The 21,451-nt window shown below is 46.1% G+C and overlaps 1 protein-coding gene across 2 annotated transcripts in view; it reads right to left on the bottom strand.

The window, feature by feature from the left end:
- TBC1D4 (TBC1 domain family member 4) overlaps positions 1-12,040 on the bottom strand; it is a 271,276-nt gene extending 259,236 nt beyond the window's left edge. Inside the window, exon 1 of one of the 2 annotated variants that reach the window (XM_030200605.1) lies at positions 10,824-12,040. In XM_030200605.1, coding sequence (XP_030056465.1) covers positions 10,824-11,246 — 423 coding nt within the window. In that variant the 5' untranslated portion in view covers positions 11,247-12,040. The remainder of the gene's footprint in view (positions 1-10,823) is intronic. The other variant, XM_030200606.1, reaches the window with a different exon arrangement.
- Positions 12,041-21,451: the final 9,411 nt, after the last annotated feature.

Here is a 21,451-nt window from a genome sequence, read left to right as displayed (position 1 = left end):
ATTTCATGCTACCAATCCCAGGGCAATCACTATCTTCCTCATGTCTATCTCAATAGCTGACTACGGACTATTCCTCCAGGAAGTTGTCCAACCCTTCTTTAAATCCAGATAAGCTAACCGCTGTTATCACAATCTTAAAGGACAAGAATAAAAAAAAATAGCAATACTTACACAACATCAGTCCGACAGCTATTGTCTCTCAAGAAGTCCCCTTAAGGCAGCACAAACAGCAAGTGGCCAGGAAAGCACAACAGCAGATAAAACGCATCCAAACGAAGGTGAGATAGAAGAGAATCCATAGAGAGGAGCCCATAAGACAATGCACAAGAATATGAAGGGGTCTCTTACTAAAGTGATTGTGTACAGAAAAACCATCCTTAGTTTGGGCAGACTGGATAGACCGCACAGGTCTATCTGCCATCATCTATTCTGTTTTTATGTTTTTAAAAACCCTGCATTTTACAACATTGGAATACGTGGCTGGAAGCTTAGTGTCTGGTCCACACTACTCCAAAACCTTTACGATTTTATTCAAAAGGAACTCTGGAGCCTGCTAAAAGAATGGGAACAGAGGGGGAAACCGGGGCCTTCTGGGAGATCAAGAGGCCCTGTGATTTCTCAAGATTCAGTTTAAGTTTGTGTTCTCTAAGCCAGTCTGCTATTATTGAAAGTAAGGATCTCTTGTGGACAGCTACAATTCAGTCTAGTCAGTATATGAATGTCAACAGCCATTAGTTAACATGATGATGTGCTGGACTGGCCCAGTGGCTTAGTGATAGTGTTACCTGCTGCTCTGCAGCCATACCTGGATCTAATTCCTGGCTCCAGTCTTCTATTCCCCAGGGTAAGTAGGGAATTCACAGTCCCTGGGAAAGGGAGTCCCATGTCTACAGGATTCCGGAAGGAACTGGTGTGTGTTGACTGGCAGTGCAATGATTTGAGGCCCATATAAAATAGAGGGGAAAATACCCATGGCTAGTTCCAAATTAAGCTCATGGAGCCAGATGAGTGCCCTGCTTCTGACTGAACCAGAGGCCCAGAAGAGTGAGATGCAAAATACAACCATTAATTTATTAATGTCCCATATGCATATTACAGTCACAAATGGGGCATTTTATAAATAAAAATAGGTTTGATTGCACAAGGAAGCTCATATGGTCATCACCAAGTACATTTATATAGCCTCTGACATCACATGTTGAGTCCAGATCTGCCCTCAAATCAAGGCTGACTCCTGGCGGTGACACAGAGAGGACCACCCCCCCCCCCCTTGTGGTTTGCCACTGCCTTCTCCCACACAATGGAAGGCACTGCTATGTTGCTGCTGCCCAACATGGGGGAGGGGCACAACCCACACTGGCATTGCTGCCAGAACCTGCCCAAGGTAATAGAGGGTGACTTGCCCAAGGCCATAAGGAGCTGCAGTAGGATTTGAAGCTGAGTCTTTCAGTTCCCAGCCCACTGCTCAAACAATTAGGCTACTCTACTCGCACATTAAACACAGTGAATAAAATACAGTTCTCCATTAAAGCCAGTTTCATACAGGACACACAAGCTACCAGAAGTGCCCAAGCCTGGACTTACATCTGAGGAGATACCAGTCCTGAATCACAAGGTTTTTCCCAGTACGTTCAAGATCTATAAACATTATAAACAAAATGGAAACCTGGCATGCATACAATTGGTTAAACATTATTTTTTCTCTTGGAAGAATTATCAGGATGATAAATTTTCTGTTCTGGGCAGAAGTCCATAAAATGATCATATGTATTTTATAGAACAGCTCTGTACAATGGTGTTAAAATGTTTAAGTACAGTAAGTATCTACAGCAGAGACTGTATAATCTAAATTACTACCTCAGGCAAAAGAAAACAAAAATAATCTAAGTTAGTGCCTGAGGTGACAGAAACAAATGGCTTGCTGAAGGTCAGGAGGAGTCAGTGGGTCTGAATAGTGGCTTTGCTGGTTCTCAGCCCACTGCTTAACCGCTAAGCCACATCCCCTCCATACTGCCTGTTATTACACACCACAGCGTGGTTGGGGCTTCCAAACAGGACAAAATATTACCCGCCTGGATTCTTTTCTGAAGCACTATGCAACTTAACTCATTCTCCAAACCAGCAGTACCAAACTGTTTTTGTGCTGTGGCCCATGGTGAGGTGACTTCACAGTACACATCACCACTGGCACTACCTCCAGATCTAGTATAATCACTTCCTCTCCCCCCCCCCCCCCCCCCCCCCCCCCCCCCCCCCCCACCCCCCCCCCCCCCCCCCCCCCCCCCCCCCCCCCCCCCCCCCCCATCTCCAGCATAATCACCTTCCATCCCTTTCTCTCTCCACTGAGGTATTCATTTCACTCCCCTATCCCAGTGAGACAGGCAATCGTCTGAACCTCCCTTCTACATATGTCTGCATCTGGCAAATGTTCTCAAATAGTACTTTGCCTGCTGCTGCAGCTTTCTCCTTTGTCAGCTTGCCTGTGCCCTCGGAGCTGTGTGGGGCTTCCAGAACTCATAATCGGGCGCCACACAGCTCTGACTGCAGGAGGAAGGCCACCGAGGAAAAGGCTGTAGCTACAGTAAAGGTGCCAACTAGATTCAGATTCACAGCACAGGGTTAAGCCATTCCTAGGTTTACATCATTGTATGCAGGGGACTTGTAGTTCTGATTTCCTCATTGCCTTCCCTAAGAAAAGCAAGACTACAAATCCCAGCATGCACTGGGGTAAACCCAGGCCAGGCTCAACCCTGTCCTGCAAATCTAGATCCAGTTGGCAGCCTTAAGACAGTCAAGCCCTGCTCAATGATCTCTCTTGCCAATTGAGAGAGGGTCTGTGAGCCTGAAGTGAAACTGCAGCAGCTGGCAAAGTTATTTTTGGGAACTACAGTCCATCTTCAACCTTTCTTGCCATGAGTGGCTCTAGCTCACAGAAAAATTCTGCAGCATACCCCGGATGGGAAACTGTGCTCTACACCAAAAACATGGCCATTTGCAAACAGAAAAAGTACATAAAGCCCCAGTCCAACATTAGTGGACAGTAGACAGAAGAGGGTAGACAGAAAGTATGGCTGAACCACAAGAAGTATTTTACACAAACACCTTTATTGCTTAGATGGCCAACAGGACATGTAAGGGAATTCACACAGTAACAGCAGATACACACAGGTAAAGCCAGTACATGGGTTGTGGGCAGGGGCATAGCCAGACAGCAGATTTTGGGTAGGCCTAGGCAAGAAGTGGGTGGGCACCAAGTGTTCTCCCCCCCCAAAAAAAAAATATCTAAGCTGGTGAGAAAATGCTTCTCTCTACCTTGACAGTCTGCAGCAGGCATGCGCTGAAAACTGAGCATTCACAGGTGCCAGTAACATGGAGCACACCATTTTCATTACCATCAGCGGGAAGTCTTCAACTGGTAGAGCTTGGAATCCCCATCAGCCACTGCTAAACTTGTGCTACTGTTGGGTGGGCCTGAGCCCTAAGTGGGTGGGCCCTGGCCCACCCAGGCCCACCTGTGGCTACGCCACTGGTTGTGGGTGCCTCTTACATCCCTCTCCCAATTAATTTTGAGGCCTCCAGCCTGCAGCCCCCCCTTCCCTGAAGTTTGATAATTAAAGTAACTCAACATTCATGATGATCTCACAAACATCCTATAAAAGTGAGTGTGTGAGAGAGAGAGAGATGACCCCATTGTTTTGCTTTTGCTGCCCCCCCCCCCCCCGAAGCTGCTGCTCTAGGCAACCACCTAGCTTTGCCTAATGTTCAAACTGGCCCTGTATATGAACATTTAAGATGTACATGCACAAACAAGTCAGTTACTCCAATGATGTGTATTCACTCTTTGTTAGGCCATCTGCTTCGCCTAAGGTGGGGTGGTAAAAATAAATAATCAGGTAGGCACTCTGTATAGGCAATGAACCAAGTGAACCAGGCCTAGTTCAGAAATGAAGAGTCTGAAAATACTAATAAAGTAGCCGAAGGGAGACCTGCGAGTAAACTACAGAACCTAACTCTTCCATGAAATGGGCATCACATTTCAGGAATCAATGTTCTCGCTATGTAGAGCTGTCTTGGCCCTGAGAAGCCACTGAAGTCAAAATGACAAAGAGGTTGGTGGCTCCTTATAAACCAGGGGTTGGCAACCTTTATACACAGAGGGCTACATGAATGTCAGTACTATCCCTAGAAGACCACAACATAATTTAATGTGGGAACTGGACATGCACAGAGCTCCACAGACCTCCTGTGATAAATAAATAAGAAAACAATAGAAACATTGGTGAAATACAGTATTTAAAACTGCCAAAACTCTGATTAATGATGTTTTTGTGTATACTTCCCATGGTCACATGGCAGTCCACAGGTTGCCCACCCCTGTTATAGACTAACCAATTTATTGAGGCATTAGTTTTCAAGGGAAAGGAGATGGGACTTGATATGCTGCCTTTCTGTGGATACAATCAAAGCGGTTTACATATTATAACGTATCTGGGACAATGGAGTGTTAAGGTGACTTGCCTAGAGTCACAGGGAGCTCCAGTGGGAACTGAACCCAGTTCACCAGGATCAAAGCCCACTGCAATAACCATTACGCTACTGCTCCACTCCATAAGTAGCATGAGTCCACTTCCAGATGCCCAAATTTATTTATTTAGTTACATTTGTATTCCACATTTTCCCACCTATTTGCAGGCTCAATGTGGCTTACATAGCCGGAGAGGGCGTTTGCAGACTCCGGTGTGAACGAATACAAAGTGATGTTGTGGTAAGATAAAGTTCATGTGGCACAGCCACATTAGGGCATCATATAACGGAAGGGTTGTGGTATGTCCATTACAAACTTTAGTTTTGTTATGTTGCAGATATCAGGCATTTATGTTGGATCGGCCGGGTATGCCTTTTTAAACAGGTTAGTTTTTAGTGTTTTCCGGAAGTTTAGGTGATCGTACATAGTTTTCAAGACTTTTGGTAATGCTGAAATGATGTCTCCTTTTAAACAATGTAACACAGCAGACTTGAGGCTGGCTATGCTGAGCTGTCCATCAGCAGTACAGTGACAGACACGCACACAGAGAAAGAGCAAAGCTACCATAGATGGGTAGAGCACAATGCATACACATATAAATCATATACATATTATACTCACTAGGGCAAAACTCTATGTTAAAAAGAAAATGAGTTCCTTCTGCAAATGTTACCTGTGTTCCAGATCTTTTGCTTGTGTCTTGGTTTCTAAAGGCTGGTGGGGCCCTATCAGACAGCAAGAAGTCGAATGCTGATAGAGAGCCCAAGAAATCTGAGAAGACTATCATGAGCTAGATTACAGTTCAAACCATAGAGAGCCTTGCTCATCCATGACCAAAACCTGCCAGTAACTTGCTTTTTCCCCTACCAGGGGAGGCAGATGAAGAGATCCTTGTGGGTCATCCCAGGAAAAGACCCTGGGATGACCCATGCTGGGGCAGAAAGAATACAGACGAAGGGGACAGTGAGAATAACAAATTGAAAGGGAAAGGGGATGGGCCTTGTCTTGATATACTGCCTTTCTGTGGTTACAATCAAAGTGGTTTACATATTATATACAGGTACTTACTCTGTATCTGGGACAATGGAGAGTTAAGTGAGTAGCCCAGAGTCACAAGGCGCTGCAGTAGGAATTGAACCCAGTTCCCCAGGATCAAGGTCTGCTGTACTAACCACTAGGCTACTCCTCCAGTCCTAAGAATCTAAAAAGGTCAGAGGGGTAGGCAGGAGATAGGCCATGAAGGATTTGGTACATAAAGCAAGCAACTTTGTTTTAAGTAAACTGTAATGAGGCAGTGGAGCTAGCAGCCCCCCCCCCCCCAACCTGCCTTTCCATCAATAGTGCTTCTCCTGGCCTTCCTGTAGCCTCTCCCCCTGCCTTCCACAGAGCCCACAAAGGCCTAATTTATAGCATAGGCTATCAAGAAGTGCAGGCTGATTGGGGGGGGGGAGGGTAGCCCAACCAGGTCACAATCCCAAACCTGGATTTTCTGATCCCAGTTTGGGAAGCCCCGTTCTGTCTATCAGTAAGGTCCTGTTTTTGTGTGCCTAAGAAAATAGGCTGCAGTGTTCCATGCATCCTAAAGCAAGCTGATCTCAGGTAAAACTCATTACTCACTTACACAACCCTGGGAACAGCTTGATTTGCTCTTTTGCTGGAGGGGGTTGGGAGGGTTGATCAGATTGTAATCTTCCCCTCATAGCTCAACAAATCATTGGATAATATATCACAGATTGTAGGCAGCTTTTATCCTGCAGATCAGCTTCAAAACAGGAGCTGACAACTGAAAAGTGCAAGCAGTTCTGCTCTATTCCCTTTCTAGCTGGGCTGGAAGGGATACAGCTGCTTAGTTCCTGGTTTATGTCCTGAGGAGTGTAACCCTCCACCAAACACACACACCTCTCTGCTGTGGGGGTAAACTATTAGATATTAAACAGAAACCCAAACAAAGCAACAGCTATAAATGCAGAAAATGTAATGTATTACAAAGTTGCCTTTCAAGAGAGTCCCACAGAAATAATCTAGTCACCTATTTACTACATTGTTTTTTTATAATGTGGATATTTGGGGGGGGGGGGGGAGATGGTTATATCTCAGCTTAGAATTGTGATTTTGAAGTATTTGTGGTTTTAGGTATGTAAGCTAAAATTGTTTTAACATGAGGTTTGTCATTACAGATCATCGTTATGTACTGAATTATGGATATCCACTGACATTTTTGATATTGTGTATTGCTTGACAATTTCTGCTATAAGGTAGAAAGCCATAATCCACTTTGCGAAAAATTGTTTCTTGGAGAAAAACGTGGAATACAAAAATGCAGGGCCCTTTTACTAAAGCTTAGCATGCACTAATGAAATTAGCGCACCCTAAATGCTAAGAAATCCATAGGTATAAACTGGGCTTCTTAGCATTTAACAAAAACTAATTATGTTAGCACACACCAACCTTTAGTATGAATTACTAATATGAATGAGAGCAAACCATCACAAGTGGGGAAATGCGTTGGTAGGGATAATTTTTATACAGGGGTTTTTTTGGTGGGTCAAGCCTGTTTTACATACAGAAAACCGGGAACCATGTGGTGGCTGAACACTTGACCCCCACGAAGGAAACAAGCAAACAAGCATGAAGCGGGAGATAGAAGACGACTCAGCAAACAATGGGACTTAAAATTGTAGCACAATGCTTTAATTCATATAAATATTTTATTTATTTGTTACATTTGTATCCACATTTTCCCACCTATTTGCAAGCTCAATGTGGCTTACATAGTACCATAGTGGCGTTCGACAGTTCCGGCATGAACAAATACAAGGTGTTAATGTGGTAGAATAAGGTTCATGTAAGGTAGGTATAATGGGGAATTTAGGGAGGAAGAGGGAAGTTGGGGTGTGTCCATTCCAATCTTTGGTTTTGTTGTGATGCAGGTGCTCAGGATTTTTATGTTGGGTCAGTGGGATGGGTCGGTAGGATATGCCTTTCTGAACATGTGTGTTTTAGTTCTTTCCAGACAATTTAGGTGGTCATACGTTGTTTTTACTATTTTTGGCAGTGAGTTCCATAGTTGTGCGCTTAAATAGGAAAAGCTGGATGCATACGTTGATTTGTATTCGAGTCCTTTGCTGCTTAGGTAATGAAGATTTAGGTATGTTCGTGCTGCTCTTGTTGTGTTTCTGGTTGGCAGGTCTATGAGGTCTGTCATGTATAAAATAGTCCTTAGTCAGAACTGTGTCATAACTGTGTAAAAGTCTTTTCTTGTATTACTGTTACCTGTAAGACTCGACATGGAACCCTGTTTTGGGCTTAAAGTGCCTGCCTCAGGATCTTAAAAATGTAAGTTCAGTTAAGTGGGTGCAAAAAAACAGCAACATATGTCTCAGTTGGTCTTTAAAAGGCCATGAACAGAAATGCGTATGTTTCAAATAATCCACTATAAACAACTGACCTGAAAGTTTGCACCTTTGATGGTCTAGACAAGCAGATTTCTCCCTTTTCTGAGATATAGAAGTTAGAATTTTTATAGCATCCGAAAACATTGCTGACAAAGGAAGAAAGGAACATTTGTAGTTCCAGTAAAAATATTCTTCTGAGGTTTAGGAACAAACTTATTATCCTTCAGCTATCTCAGAATGATATTCTTCCCCATTTTGAAGACTTGTACAGATGGAAGTCTCTGTTTTGTATTTACCTCTTTTCTTGGCTCGCGAAGCTCAAGGAAAAGTCCTCAGATAGGACTTTCAATAACAGCAATACAAGAAAAGACTTTTACAGTTATGAACCAGGGTCACTAAGAGACTGAGCCGCCCCAGGGCAAGGCCACACCCCAAATCGCTACTCAGGCCGCCGCCGCCGGTCTCACACCACCCGTCCTCAGCTCCATCGACAGCCCCTCTCCATCCGCCACCAGGCCCCCGCATTCATTCTATTCAGGTAGTGCTCACCTCAGTGTGAAAGCGCAGTGGCAGATCACCTACTACTACTACTACTGTTACTATTTAGCATTTGTATTAGCGCTTATTCGGACTTCCCTCCTGTGTCCCGCCCCTCGCGGAAACAGGAAGTTACATCAGATGAGGGCTGGACACAGGGAAGGAAGGCCCGAAGGGAGGCGATCTGCCGCTGCGCTTCACATGGAGGGTGAGGCCGCTGCCGAATAGATTGAATGCAGGGGGCCCGGTGGCGGATGGAGAGGGGCTGTCGATGGAACCAAGGGCGGGCGGGTGAGACCGGGAACTGCGGCGCTGGGCCCCCCTTGGAGGCCCGGGGAATTTTGTCCCCCCTGCCCCCCCCCTGCCCCCCCCTGTTATGAACATATGAATACATATATGTGCAGATATCTAATTTTTGGTGTGATTCTTATTCAGACTTTGGTGTAACCGGCGCAATATTTATTTGTGTGATGGTTGCTATTTCGATAATTATTATCATTATTCTATTAAATATTTTTTTCCACTTTGGCATATTTCTTCATTGGGTACTACAAAGTGAAACAAAACCAATCCCTAAACCAGGGGTTCTCAACTTCTCAAGCCAGTCCTTGGGACACACCTAGCCAGTCAGGTTTTCAGGATACCCACAATGCATATGCCTTAGATAAATCTGCATACAATAGAAGTATGGCATGCAAATCTCTCTCATGCATATTCATTGCGGGTATCCTGAAAACCTGACTGGCTAGGTGTGTCCCGACAACCAGGTCGAGAACCTCTGCCCTAGTCACACAAATTCAGAGAATTGTTATACTGGGTGAATTTCTGTCTCTGGTAGAGTAGTGCTAGGTTCTGGGATCACATGATCTTTCCTAAGCACTTTTCACTACAGGTGCAGTGGCTGCATGAGCATCCCCCCTCCCCCATACTGAGCTAACTTTATCATTGTGTCCAAGGAGAGATCATTAGTGTTGAGATAAGCACCCCAGCTGCCTGCTATAGGGCAGGAGGTTTTGCTTGGCAAAACAGGGAAGCTGATTATATATTTCCACCTCTTACACTATTCTTGGAGAACCACTGATTCCTTGTAGACAAGGTTGAAATAGGGTTGGAAGAGATGAGTCCTGCATTATAGTCACCAATTGTACTTGGTCATAGTTTTTCAGTTATATGTCTCACTGCTACCTAGCCAGAGGCTCCTCTGGTTTTTTTTTTTGGCTGAGATCCCATGGGGTTGGGCTAAGAACATGTACAATACTGGGATGGGGGGGGGGAGTAGTGGTATATTATAACCCGTTCCCCTGACTCCAGTAGGGGGGGGGCAACTACTTTTGAACCACTGTGCACCTCCTATGAAAATAATCCCCAAAGAAAGCTCTCCTTTGCACGACTAACTGTTTACTGTTAGCAGCTTTGCCTAGAATTTGATACCAGCAAGGAAGGATAGAGACCAAAACTGAATAGTATTGTGTGCAGTCAGGTATACAGTGCAATGTGAAAACTGATGCAACAGCCGAGAACAAATCCCAAAGCTGCCCCCCCCCCCCCCCAGCTCCTGCGACATAGGCTGAAAACGTGGATGAACTAACATCTGCAGAGAATCTTTATGTGCCACGTTTTGCTGGTTACTTTTTGTTTTTAGTGTACAAGTTCGTCCTCCTGCTGAATGCAATGCAACCTTCATCATACACTCTCAAGCCTAACAAGTCACGCTGTTATAGTATATATGTGCAGCCCGAGCCTCGTATGAACTAGACAGAAACTATCCTGATTTAGCAGTACAAACACTGGGACGGAAAGTGCAACATCCAAAGCAAGTAACACTTGCAGGAGCGTTCACGCTACACTCCTCAATCAAAGGCAAACAGTGACACTCCTTCTCCCTCCCCGAAACCTAACACCACAAGTCTGCAGAGTCCGACAGTAATTTTGCACAAATCTTCGAGTGGAAGTTGCCTAAGTTACAGCAGACTCAGAAGTCTAAACAGATGAGCTGAAAAAGATCCCTTCTTAGCACGACAACATGATAAAAAGCCCAGAAGAAACTGACGCCTTCCTTCTAGAGTTGCTGCACGCAGAAGCTCAGATCACACCCCCAACACACTTGCAGCCCCCCTCTCTTTTAGGTATGTTCTCAGTTATTAGCCCTTTGCAGACCACGGTGATCACCTAAAACATGCACAGACACTGTAAAGTTAAATCCTGCCTGCTGTAATACTTTGATCTGCAACACAACAGCAGCAGCCACGCACGCGCCTTTAGTAACTTGAGATAAGACAGAAAAGCATTTAAGAAAGGGGGCCAAGGGCGATCACGCCTTCCCCCGCCGTCATCTGCATCCTACCGCCCCCCGCCGTGGCACTCACCTGGTTGGGTCGGTGGCCCGGAAGACGTGGCACGCCCATCTCGGACTCCGGATTCTCAGGCTGAGCTCTGATCAGGTAGGCGAAGTAGGTGAGGTCGTGGCTGTTGTGGATGAAGCGGGCGATGTGCTGCGCCTTGTGCTCGAAGATGAAGACGGCCGGGCTGGCCCCAGGGCCGGCGGGCACACAGCGCAGGAGGGGAGCGCAGAGCACTAGCTGCACCTCGCGGCTGGGGGGCTCCTGGCGCTCGCCCCGACGCCGGACCTCGGCCACTAGCCAGGGCAGCATGGGGAGCGTGGTGCGGCGATCCAGGGCTGCCCAGCCCATGTACCAGAGCCGGAATCGCTTGTCGCCTGCCTTGGGCGGCCTCTCCTCCTCCTGCTGCAAGGGGTGGCAGAGATCGGCTGCGCTCCTGCTCGCCTCCATGGCCGGATCAGCGATAGGGAAACCGTGGTCGAGAGGAAAACTAAAGGCCGAGAGCTGAACGATGACAGCGAGCTCTCCCTGCACTGCACCAGTCAGTTGTCACTTTGCAATTTCACATCCACGTTCCTTCCCTGCCTTTTTGATTGCAAGTGTCAAATACGGATCTTCTCCCCCCGTGCGCTTAAACTCTCGTTTCTAGCTCGGCAAATCTGCCCCACATTTGTGGCCAGGACCTGCAGGAGTACTTTATATCCTGCTGTCACCCGCAGAGCCGTATTTCTTCTGCTTGATTAGGGTGCACCTACTACTGCTGGGGCATTAATGCTACCCGTTGCTTCAGTGGTCGGAAGGGAAAAAAATACATCTGCCAGTGCAAAAAGATCGAAAAATAAACACAAATCCAGCCCAAATAAAAGTGTGGCCTCCTGCTGGGGCGCTCGACATAGCTGCATGATCACCCCAGCAGCGCGGGGAAAGAAGGACTGCTTCTACGATCCCTCTTCCCCTCAGTCCCCACCATCTCCAACAGCAAGGGCTCACTCACTTGCCGGACTCTGCCTGATTTGCAGGGCTGGGAGTGGATTTCTCACTTGAAGAAAGTTTTCGTCTCTTGCTCCTTGGGCCTTTTTTTTCTCTCTCCCTGGAGGTAGTATCTGGCAGTGGGATCAGGCTACTCCCTACCCCCCAAGTGCCTCTTCTGGGGAATACCAGTGTCTCTGGCCGAGTTCTCCCCCAGTTCAATCCCGGACGTCTCTCTCTGCTCCTGCAGGCTGAGGCAGCCCGATCGTTTCTGCTGCAGAAAGCGTTGGGAGAGGTGGAGAGGAGATATGCAAATAAGCCACACGCCCTCACTCCCTTAAAGAGGCAATACAGTTTTCTAGACTTGCAGTTTACAAGAAGGTTAATACTTTTTTTTTTTTTTTTTTTTTTACTAGCTTTGGAAGGCCAAACTCAGTTTAGGACAATGTGAGCAAAAGATGACAAATATCAGAATATATAAGTGAAACATAAAGGCATCCCAATGACAGTCTTCATGGAAAAAGATAGTGGAGGGAGAGCCCGGTGGCGTTAGGGGTGGGCATAGGCCCCAAACCTGCCAAAAGTTGAAAGAGGAACAATCTGCAAGCAAGCTTTGGGGCCCCCTCCCCCTAGCACCTGCCCTGGGCCACATCTTGTCTATAATCAGCTCTGGGGGAGAGGGAAGAGAAAGAGAGTAATCAGAAGATGACAATGCAGTAAGATTTATAGTTTACTAGTAAAAAAAGGCCCGTTTCTGTTTTAAAGGAAACGGGCGCTAGCAAGGTTTTCCTCGGAGTGTGTATGTTTCAGTGAGTGTGTGTGAGAGAGAGTGAATGTGTGAGTGTGTGTGTGTGACAGAGAGAGAGAGTGAGACTGGGTGCGAGTGTGTGTGTGAGAATGAGAGTATGTGCCAGGGCCCCCTCTCCCTCCCACTTCTAGGGTGGCCGCCCCCCCCCCCACCCAGTCTGTCTCCCAGTTGCAGGAGGGTCCCCCTCCCCCCCCTTTTTCCCAGTCGCAGGGTCCCCCCTCCTCCCCTCCCTCCCTCAATTTAAAAACGACAGTGTAAAACAGCAGCCCCTAGTTTTGCTTGTCTTTTAGTGTATACGAATGACGGCTGCGCAGGGGAGTGGAAACAGAGATTAACCAATGTGCTTCCTTGCTTACCTCCCCTCCCTCCCTTTCTCACTTTTTTCCAGTTGCAGGGTCCCCCCTCCCTCCCTCAATGTAAAAATGACAGTGTGAAGCAGCAGCTTCTAGTTTTGGTTGTTTTTTTTTGTGTATAGAAATGACGGCTGCGTAGGGGAGTGGAAACAGAGATCAACCAATGTGCTTCTTTGCTTACCTCGCCGTCTTGCCGCCCTCCCTCTTCCTCTCTGACGGTCGGACCCACTGCTCTTTCCCTCCCCCCTGTATTCCGATTCGCCAGTCTCCGCATCCATTCGGTCAACGTCTCGCCGCCCTCCCTCTTGGTCCTCTTCGACAGTCCGAATCTTTGGGAGGGAGGGCGGCAGCGTTTTTTTGAGGGCGGAGTCAAGTGTTGAACTGGGTGGGAGGGGCGTGAGGGCGTTTAGGTTACGCGGAGGGGCGTGAGGGGTAACGTCACAGAGTGTGGGAGGGGCGTGAGGTGGGACGTCACTGATGGTGCCTCGGAGACCACCAATCCACGGTCCCAGGCACAGAACGTTGGAGGTGAGAATTATATTATAGGATAATGGTGAAGGGAAACCTAGATCTTTGTTGCTTGGTTGCTGCATCCATCTTCTGTGGAGCTGGAGAAGGCTGTTGAAGAGCTGCTTTCCACTTTTTTTGCCTGTCCGGGCGCGCTCATCTCATCCTGCCACTGTTCGAGTGGCCGGGTGCCACTGTTCACTCCATTGAAGTCCTTCCTGCCAGTGCCAGCATATCTATGGACCATTCTGGACTTTACTTTTCCCTTCCCTTCCTCCTCTGTTCCTCTACCTCCTCTCCTGTCATTGTATTTGTTTTCTTAGTTCATTGTAAGCTGCTTTGGGGCTGCTTTTAGTGGCAAAAAGTGGGGTATAAATGTTCTAAAATAAATAAATAAATAAATAAATAAATAAATACATGTTTTAGTATTTAGCTCATGTCTTTCTGGTGGTTTTACAAGGCATCATATGCAGGTACAGTAGGTATTTCCCTGTCCCCAGAGGGCTTACAATCTAAGGGTCCCTTTAACCAAACAGAGGTAAAAGGTAGCCTGCAGTGGCACTGGCGCATGGGATTCCCGCACACCGATGCCACCTTTTACTACCACTGTAAAAGTGGCTTTTTCACAGGAGGCAGTAAATAGCCATGTGGTAATTTAAAAAATGCCACAGGGCAATTTGCTGCTGAAGCCCTTATCGCCTCCTAAATAAGGGCTCCAGCGTAATCAGGCAGGACACAGCGCTGCCCAGTTGCTGCCAGGGACAGCCCCGGCACTAGAAAATGAAAGTGTATTTTCTAGCACCGGAAATGGCTCGTGGGAAAGCTGGAACTACTGCTGGGCTCCTGGGTAAGACCGATTCACTGCATGCCAAGCCAGTGCTGACCCTACCGCCCTTTCATAAAAGGGTCCCTAAGTCTGTACCTGACACAATGGAAGGTTAAGTGACTTTCCCAAGGCCACAATGGGTGTCAGTAAGATTTGAACCCTGGACTCTTTCTTTAGTTGTTAAGTCCTTTCTTCTTAGTGTGTCAAAGTATTCTTATATTCCTGAAGTGTCTTCAATTTTCATTTTAACATTCAGACCATAAGGTTATTTGATGGAGTGCTCTGGTCCCCCCAAAAAATACTCACCCATAGAGCTGTCACCATAGCTTGCATTGTGGTGTCTGATTTAGAGTGCCTTAGTAAAAGGACCCCCTAGTGACAGAAAAATAATTCAGCATGTTAAGGGGGTCTTTTACTTAGGCTCACTGGCGTTTTTAGCGCGTGCTAAAAATAGGCACACGCTAAACACTAAAGACGCCCATAGGAATACATTGGCATCTTTAGCATTTAACGCACACCTATTTTTAGCACATGCTAAAAACGCCAGCGAGATCTGGTGATGAATATTGTGTGAATCCTGAGATCTCTAGACAAGGAGCCCTAATTGTCTGTTGTAGTGCTGTAGCTAGCTTCAGTTTCCAGAGAAAGCACAAGAATTACCATACTGGGTCAGACCAAAGAGCCATCTAGCCCAGTATCCTGCTTCCAACAGTGTTTATTGTTATGTTTATTTCATACATTTGATATACCACTAAATAAAAACTGATCAAAGCGGTTTGCAATTTAAAACTTTAAAACAGGAGAAAAAAATGCCAGGGAGGCATAACAGGCAAAAGTGACAGATTGACCTCTATCCCACAGACCTACAGCAGGGGTGTAACCAGATCTCGACGGAAGGGGGGGGGCAGAGCCCAGGGGGGGCACATTTTGGCCCACTTCCCCGCTACCACCCTCCCGCCGCCACCTCTACCCCTCACCACCACCCACCCCCAACCAACTACTGCCGCTGGAAGGTACCTTGACTGGCGGGGGTCCCCAACCCCCACCAGCTAAAGTGTTTGTCCCACGCTGGTCTCACATTTCCTGGCGCCCTGTCCTGTTTTCAATGTTCATGCTTGTTTTAATGAAACTGAGCATGCGCGGGACAAACGCCAGCCAAACTGAGGGACCCAAAGTCAATTTGGGGGCACAGATTTATACTTTGGGGGGCCCATAAGCTAATTCGAATAATTCTGTCTTAAGGTGGGATTTGAATTTTGGAAAGGAAAGTTCTGCTTTAATATACTTCAGAAGGTTGTTCCACAATTTAGGTGGCAAAATAAAAATGCAGAAGATCTAATACTATCATAATGGACTAGCCTAGGTGATAGAAGGATGAAATGATGACCATCCATTGACCTTAATGTACAAGAAGGAGGCAGGGGCATAGCCATGGGTGGGCCCAACCAATTTGGGCTCAGGCCCACCCAGCCGTAGTGCACACACTTGACAGCAAAAGCTTTTGCGGTCCTACAGCTCCCTTTTGCTCTCCTTTAGTAGTGTCAATGATTCTGACAGGATGCCTGTGGCTCACTGGGAAACCTTCTCTGCTGGGTCCCATCTCCCTCTGATGGAACTTCATATTTCAGCCTGGGCGGGAACGTGGCAGAAAGAAGGCTTTGGGGTTAGGTGCAGACAGTCTGCAGGAATCCCTGCTGTTGCTAAGGGAGAGAGGAAAGGAGCTTCAGGACTGCAGGAGCCTCCTCAGCTGAGCCCAACTTACTTCTCACAGACCAGGAAGGCTGGACAATGAGAGATAGGAAGGAAGAAAGGAAAGAGGGAGGGAGAATTTTTGGACAGGGCAGGGGGAAGGAAGGGAAAGATGCTGCATGGGGGTGGGGGAAGAGAGAGAAAGAAATGGACAAGGGGTCAGGTGGGAGAGATGCTGCATGGGGACAGCAAGAGTGGGAGAAATGTTGGACGTGGGAGGGAGCGAAAGATGCTTCATGGGGGGCATGAGTGGGAGAAATGTTGGATATGGTTGTGGGAGGGAGATGGGAAGAGATGCTGCAAGGGGGGCAGAAAAGAAGAAATGTTGGCAGTGGAAGGGAGGTAGGGAGAGATGCTGAATGTAGTGGGGGAGGGGAAGAAAGAGAGAAATGTTGGACCTGGGGTGCAAGGGAGAGAAAGAGAGAAATGGTGGACAATGAGAGAGAGGGAGGAGGGGAAGAGAGAGGAAGAGATGGGCATGGGGGGGGGGGAGAAAGAGGGAGATGTTTGATCCAGGGGCAGAAGGGATTGAGGGAGAGATGCAGGTCAATGGGAGGAAGAGCGGGAGGGGAGAAATGCTAGAACACCACCATGGCAGGGCAGGAGGGAAGGGACAGAAATATATCAGACTATGATGGTAGGGAGCGGGGAATGAGGGAGCAGATGCTGAACTAGAAGGATGGAGGGAGGAGGAGGTTGGAATGATGGAACCATGTGGGAGAGGTGGGGGATGAATGAGAGGAGGACAGTGATTACATGGGGTAGAAATATGGTAATGGAGAGCAGATTAAAGATGAAAGGGAATGGAAGGCTGAGGAAGGAGTGAGATGAGGAATTAGAAAGCTAGTGGGTGACACGAAGAGATGGAAATTTGATAGCTGAAGTGAGAAAGAGGGTGAAATTTGAGTGGACAGAGAGGCAGAAAAGAAAAAAAAAGAGAGAGGAAAGAGCCTAAAAGGAAAGATCAATATGTCAGAGACAGGTGTAGTGAGGGAATGGAATAAGAAAGGAGAGAGGAGAAAAGACAAGTGGATAGCAGCTGCTTGAAGAAGAGTTTAGCAGAGGACAGACAGGAAAGCACAAAAGAGAAGCTGGAACCAACATGATGGAAAAATAAAATGTCCACACAACAAAGGTAGAAAAAAGCATTTTATTTTTTATTTATTAAATGAAAAATATTAGCTTTGGGAAACGTACATAGCAGATATCTTTGTATTATGTTCCCTAGAAAAGGAAATGCATTTCTCCTTTTTCTTTCTTCAGTGTTGCACTACATGCTGAGTCTTGGAGTTTCCAGTTCAATTTTTGTCTACATATTTTAAATTTATGATCCCTTGTTCTGTATTTGATGGTACTGACAGATGGGGTGATTGGAGGGGAGGCAAGAAGGATAGGGGATCAGGGGGAGGCCCTCCTTTATTTTCTGACCTGGGCCCCAGAATGTCTAACACCAGCCCTAACCCTTGCTGTAGCTGGTGAGGATCCTCAAGCATCGCCAGCTGAGGGCTTCCTCCAAAGGTGACCAGAACTCCCTTCTACCAAGCTCTGCATCCTTGAGGGATGTGGGAGGGGAGGAAAGGAAATGCATAGGCCCACTCGGTTCACCCCAGGGCTCACCCAGAAGTTCACTTCTCTATTTTTGTCTGCTGATGTCAGTGCAAGTGTTTAAACAGCTCATGTGCAAAACTTGTTTTCCATAGGGTGCCCATAAGCTGAGCCAAGCTGTAAGGACAGCCTAGCGCACTTCTAATGTACCTGAATGTAACTTTATGTTTATTTAAAACTTGATGAATCGCTTATTTTAACATACAAGTCAAAGTGATGTACAATAAAAATATAATTGCTAGCAATGAAAGGAACATCAATAATATAAAGAAAAGAAACCATTCACAACAGAGAACAATCAATCCCCCCCCCCAAAAAAAAAAAAAAAACAACAAATCCAGCTGCAGCATACCTATCTGGGCCAACCAATCAGTACCACAGACACACATTATGAGATGAATCTGGTAAAAAAAAAAAAAAAAAGGTTTTTAAGGCAGCCTTAAGTGTTTTTAAAAGAGATTCACATCTGATATTCAAACGGAGATCAGTCCAGAGAAAAGATGCTATAAAATAAAAAGCATTTCTTTGAGTAACTTCATAGTAGGCATGCCTAGGACTTGGTAAAACAAGCCTATGCTCATTAAGGGGACCTAGGCAATGGACTGGTGTTTAGGGAATGGTTAATGATGCCAATGTCACAATCTGTCACACTGGTCAGGAAAAGTGAGCCCTTGGGCCACTACCAATAACCGGCAGCGGCAGGAGAACCACCCAAACAGGCAGCAAGGCGGACCCCTGACAGCAAACAGTAGAATAAACCAGGTAACAAGCAGGGTTTTGGGCAGGCAGCAAACAGTAGAATAACCCAGGAAACAAGCAGTCTTGGGTAGGCAGCATACAGTAGAATAAACCAGGAAACAAGCAGGGTCTAGCTGAAACTAAAAGTAGGAAGGTTAGCACTGCAACAAACTCACAGATGAAAGCTCTTCTGAGGACCTCTGTTGCAAAGGCAAACTAGAAAGTTTCCAGGTGGTTAATAAAGGCAAAATACCAGGGAGGTCACCAGGTAAGGGTGCTGCTTAATTCCAAAAATCCCCAGACAGTCTGGAAGGCTGGAAGATTCGGACCGGACCAGAATGATTTCTGGAACATGGGAAACAGCAAGCAGACAGTCCATCGCAGCCACCAGGTCTCACCACCAGGTGGAAAAATGAATGAGAGCATGAAACATGGGCACAATCGTGACAGCCAGGTAGTCAGGAAGACCTACATGTAGTGCTTTATGAGCTAAGGTGAGAATTTTAAACTGGATGCTGAAGTGTATAAGTAACAGTCGATGACCTGCGGTCTGCAATCAATTAATCACCATATTTGAAAGACCAGCATATATAACATTGCAATAATCAAGCTGAAAACCAACAAAAGTGTGGAATAAAGTATGTAGTACTTTAAAGTCAAGGATACCCCTTATAGATCTTATCCTTCTAAGAGCAAAAAAAAAAAATGCTTTAGAACTGATGAAATTTGTTTCAAAAAGGTAAGTTTAGAATCTAAATGGCCTTGAGCAACAAATGAAAAAGGTGTGAGCTAAATCCAAACCCCCTTCCATTCCCCTTATTGTATCATCATTTAAGAAGGCAATTCTATAAGAGAGAGCCTGGAAGGAGACTATTCTGTGTAAGAACATACATGCCTTCTTTTCTTTATGAAATAGTAGCTTAATTTATTTATTTTATTTATTTATTTGTTGCATTTGTACCCCACATTTTCCCACCTATTTGCAGGCTCAATGTGGCTTACATAGAGGGGCATAATTGAACAAAAACGTCTATCTCCATGGGCGTTTATCTCCAAGAACGGATCCGTGAAGGGGCGGACCGAACCGTATTTTCGAAAAAAATAGACGTCCATGTTTTATTCGACAATTTGTGAGCTGGGTGTTTTTGTTTTTCAGTGATAATGGAAAATGAAAGCGCCCAGCTCAAAAACAAATAAATGCAAGGCATTTGTTCGTGGGAGGGGCCAGGAGTCGTAGTGCATTGGTCCCCCTCACATGCCAGGACACCAACCGGGCACCCTAGGGGGCACTTTTACAAAAACAAAAAAAAAGGTAAAAGAGCTCCCAGGTGCATAGCACCCTTCCCTTGGGTGTTGAGCCCCCCCCAAATCCCCCTCAAAACCCACCGCCCACAAGTCTACACCCACCGCCCTTGCTCCACTGCTATGTTGAGCCTTTTTACCAAACTATGTAAAAAGTAGCCTTACCATACCCATATACAGGCCTTTCCCGCCTGCTAAGGCCATTTTTCCACTGGGGTAAAATGGCCAAATTTTCTTATTTTTTTTAATTGACACAAGCTAATTTTGCCATTAGCACGTGGCCATTAGCGCATGAGCTCCTACAGTCAAAAAGGGCTCATGCGCTAAGCACATGCTAATTGGTTATCACGCAGCAATGTAGCTGTGCTAACCGATTAGTGCAGAATACACCCACTCTCTGTCCCGGACACGCCCCCTGCACCAAAAAATAAACTTTATTTTTTAGCATGTGGGTAGCGCACACACATCCCAAAATTACCATGGGACACCTCAGTGCACCCCGTAGCACACCATTTTTTGCTGTGCTAGTGCGCCTTAGTAAACAGGGCCCGAATTTTGTCTTCATTTGCATCATATTTTGAAAACATCATCCACCTTACCATAACAAATATTAAAAGAAGCAATGTGAAATCAGAGATTAAATGTTTGTTTCAGTAGGATTTACAGTAGTGCCCTGGATCATTCATATTTGAATTTAAATCACTATTCAGGGCCGAATCAAATCAAATATTCAGTTCAGCCCTAAAATAGATAAATAAGTAAGAAAACACACAGGAAAAAATAAACAGTAATTTCCTTCTTGTTTTCATTCAGGAACTCTACAGGAACCCTTTTCACTAGCTGCAACTAGTGAAGAACAGTTCTTCACTAATTACTAGTCTTCAGGCAATGGCCAGGAGACTGGGCACTAATTGGCACTGATTAGAATTTAGACACACAACTCGTTAAGCGTATTCTGTAATAATGTGCACCAAACTTCTAACATGCAGGCAGTGGAGGCAAAAAGGGGCATGGTTATAGGCAGAGAAATGGGTGTTCCAAAATTTAGGCACCTAGTTATAGAATACTAGTAAAAAAAAAGGCCCGTTTCTGACACAAATGAAACGGGCGCTAGCAAGGTTTTCCTCGGAGTGTGTATGTTTGAGACAGTGTATGTGAGAGTGACTGTGTATGAGAGAGAGAGTGAATGTGCGAGTGTGTGTGTGTGAGAGAGAGGGAGTGAGTCTGGGTGCGAGTGTGTCTGTGAGAGAGAGTGTGTGTGTGAGAATGAGAGTGTGTGCAAGTGCATATGTGAGACACAGTGTGAGAGAGAGAGTGTGTTTCACACAGATACAGTGTGTGCGAGAGAGAGAGAGTGTGTGTGTGAGACAAAAACTCTCTGTGAGTGTATGAGACCAAGAGAGTGTGTGAGTGACTGTGAGACATAGAGTGTGTGAGAGACAGTGTGTGAGAGTGAGAGAAAGACATTGACTGTGAGAGAGATAGAGTGTGTGAGAGAGAGAGTGTGTGTGTGACAGAGATACCTCCCCCCACCTCTCTCTCTGGTGTCTGAGCATTACTGTGCAGGACGCTGAGCTCTGGCTGTGCTTCAAGAAACTGACCAATCCTATTTAATAGAATGCACCTCCAACATTCTGAAGCCGAGAAACCTCGTGTGGTTGGTCACTTCTGCTTGTGACGAACCCAGAAGTACATGATGTAAATTCAGGAGATGGATACAGAGAGCAGGAACGCCTCAGCCATGCAGTCAGCTTCAGAATGTTGGAGGTGCGTTTTATTATATAGGATGGACCAGTGT

This window comes from Microcaecilia unicolor, chromosome 4, assembly GCF_901765095.1.
Source record: "Microcaecilia unicolor chromosome 4, aMicUni1.1, whole genome shotgun sequence".
Classification (NCBI taxonomy): Eukaryota; Metazoa; Chordata; class Amphibia; order Gymnophiona; family Siphonopidae; genus Microcaecilia; species Microcaecilia unicolor.
Note: the sequence above shows the minus strand (reverse complement) of the source record. Positions and strands in the feature narration are given on the sequence as shown.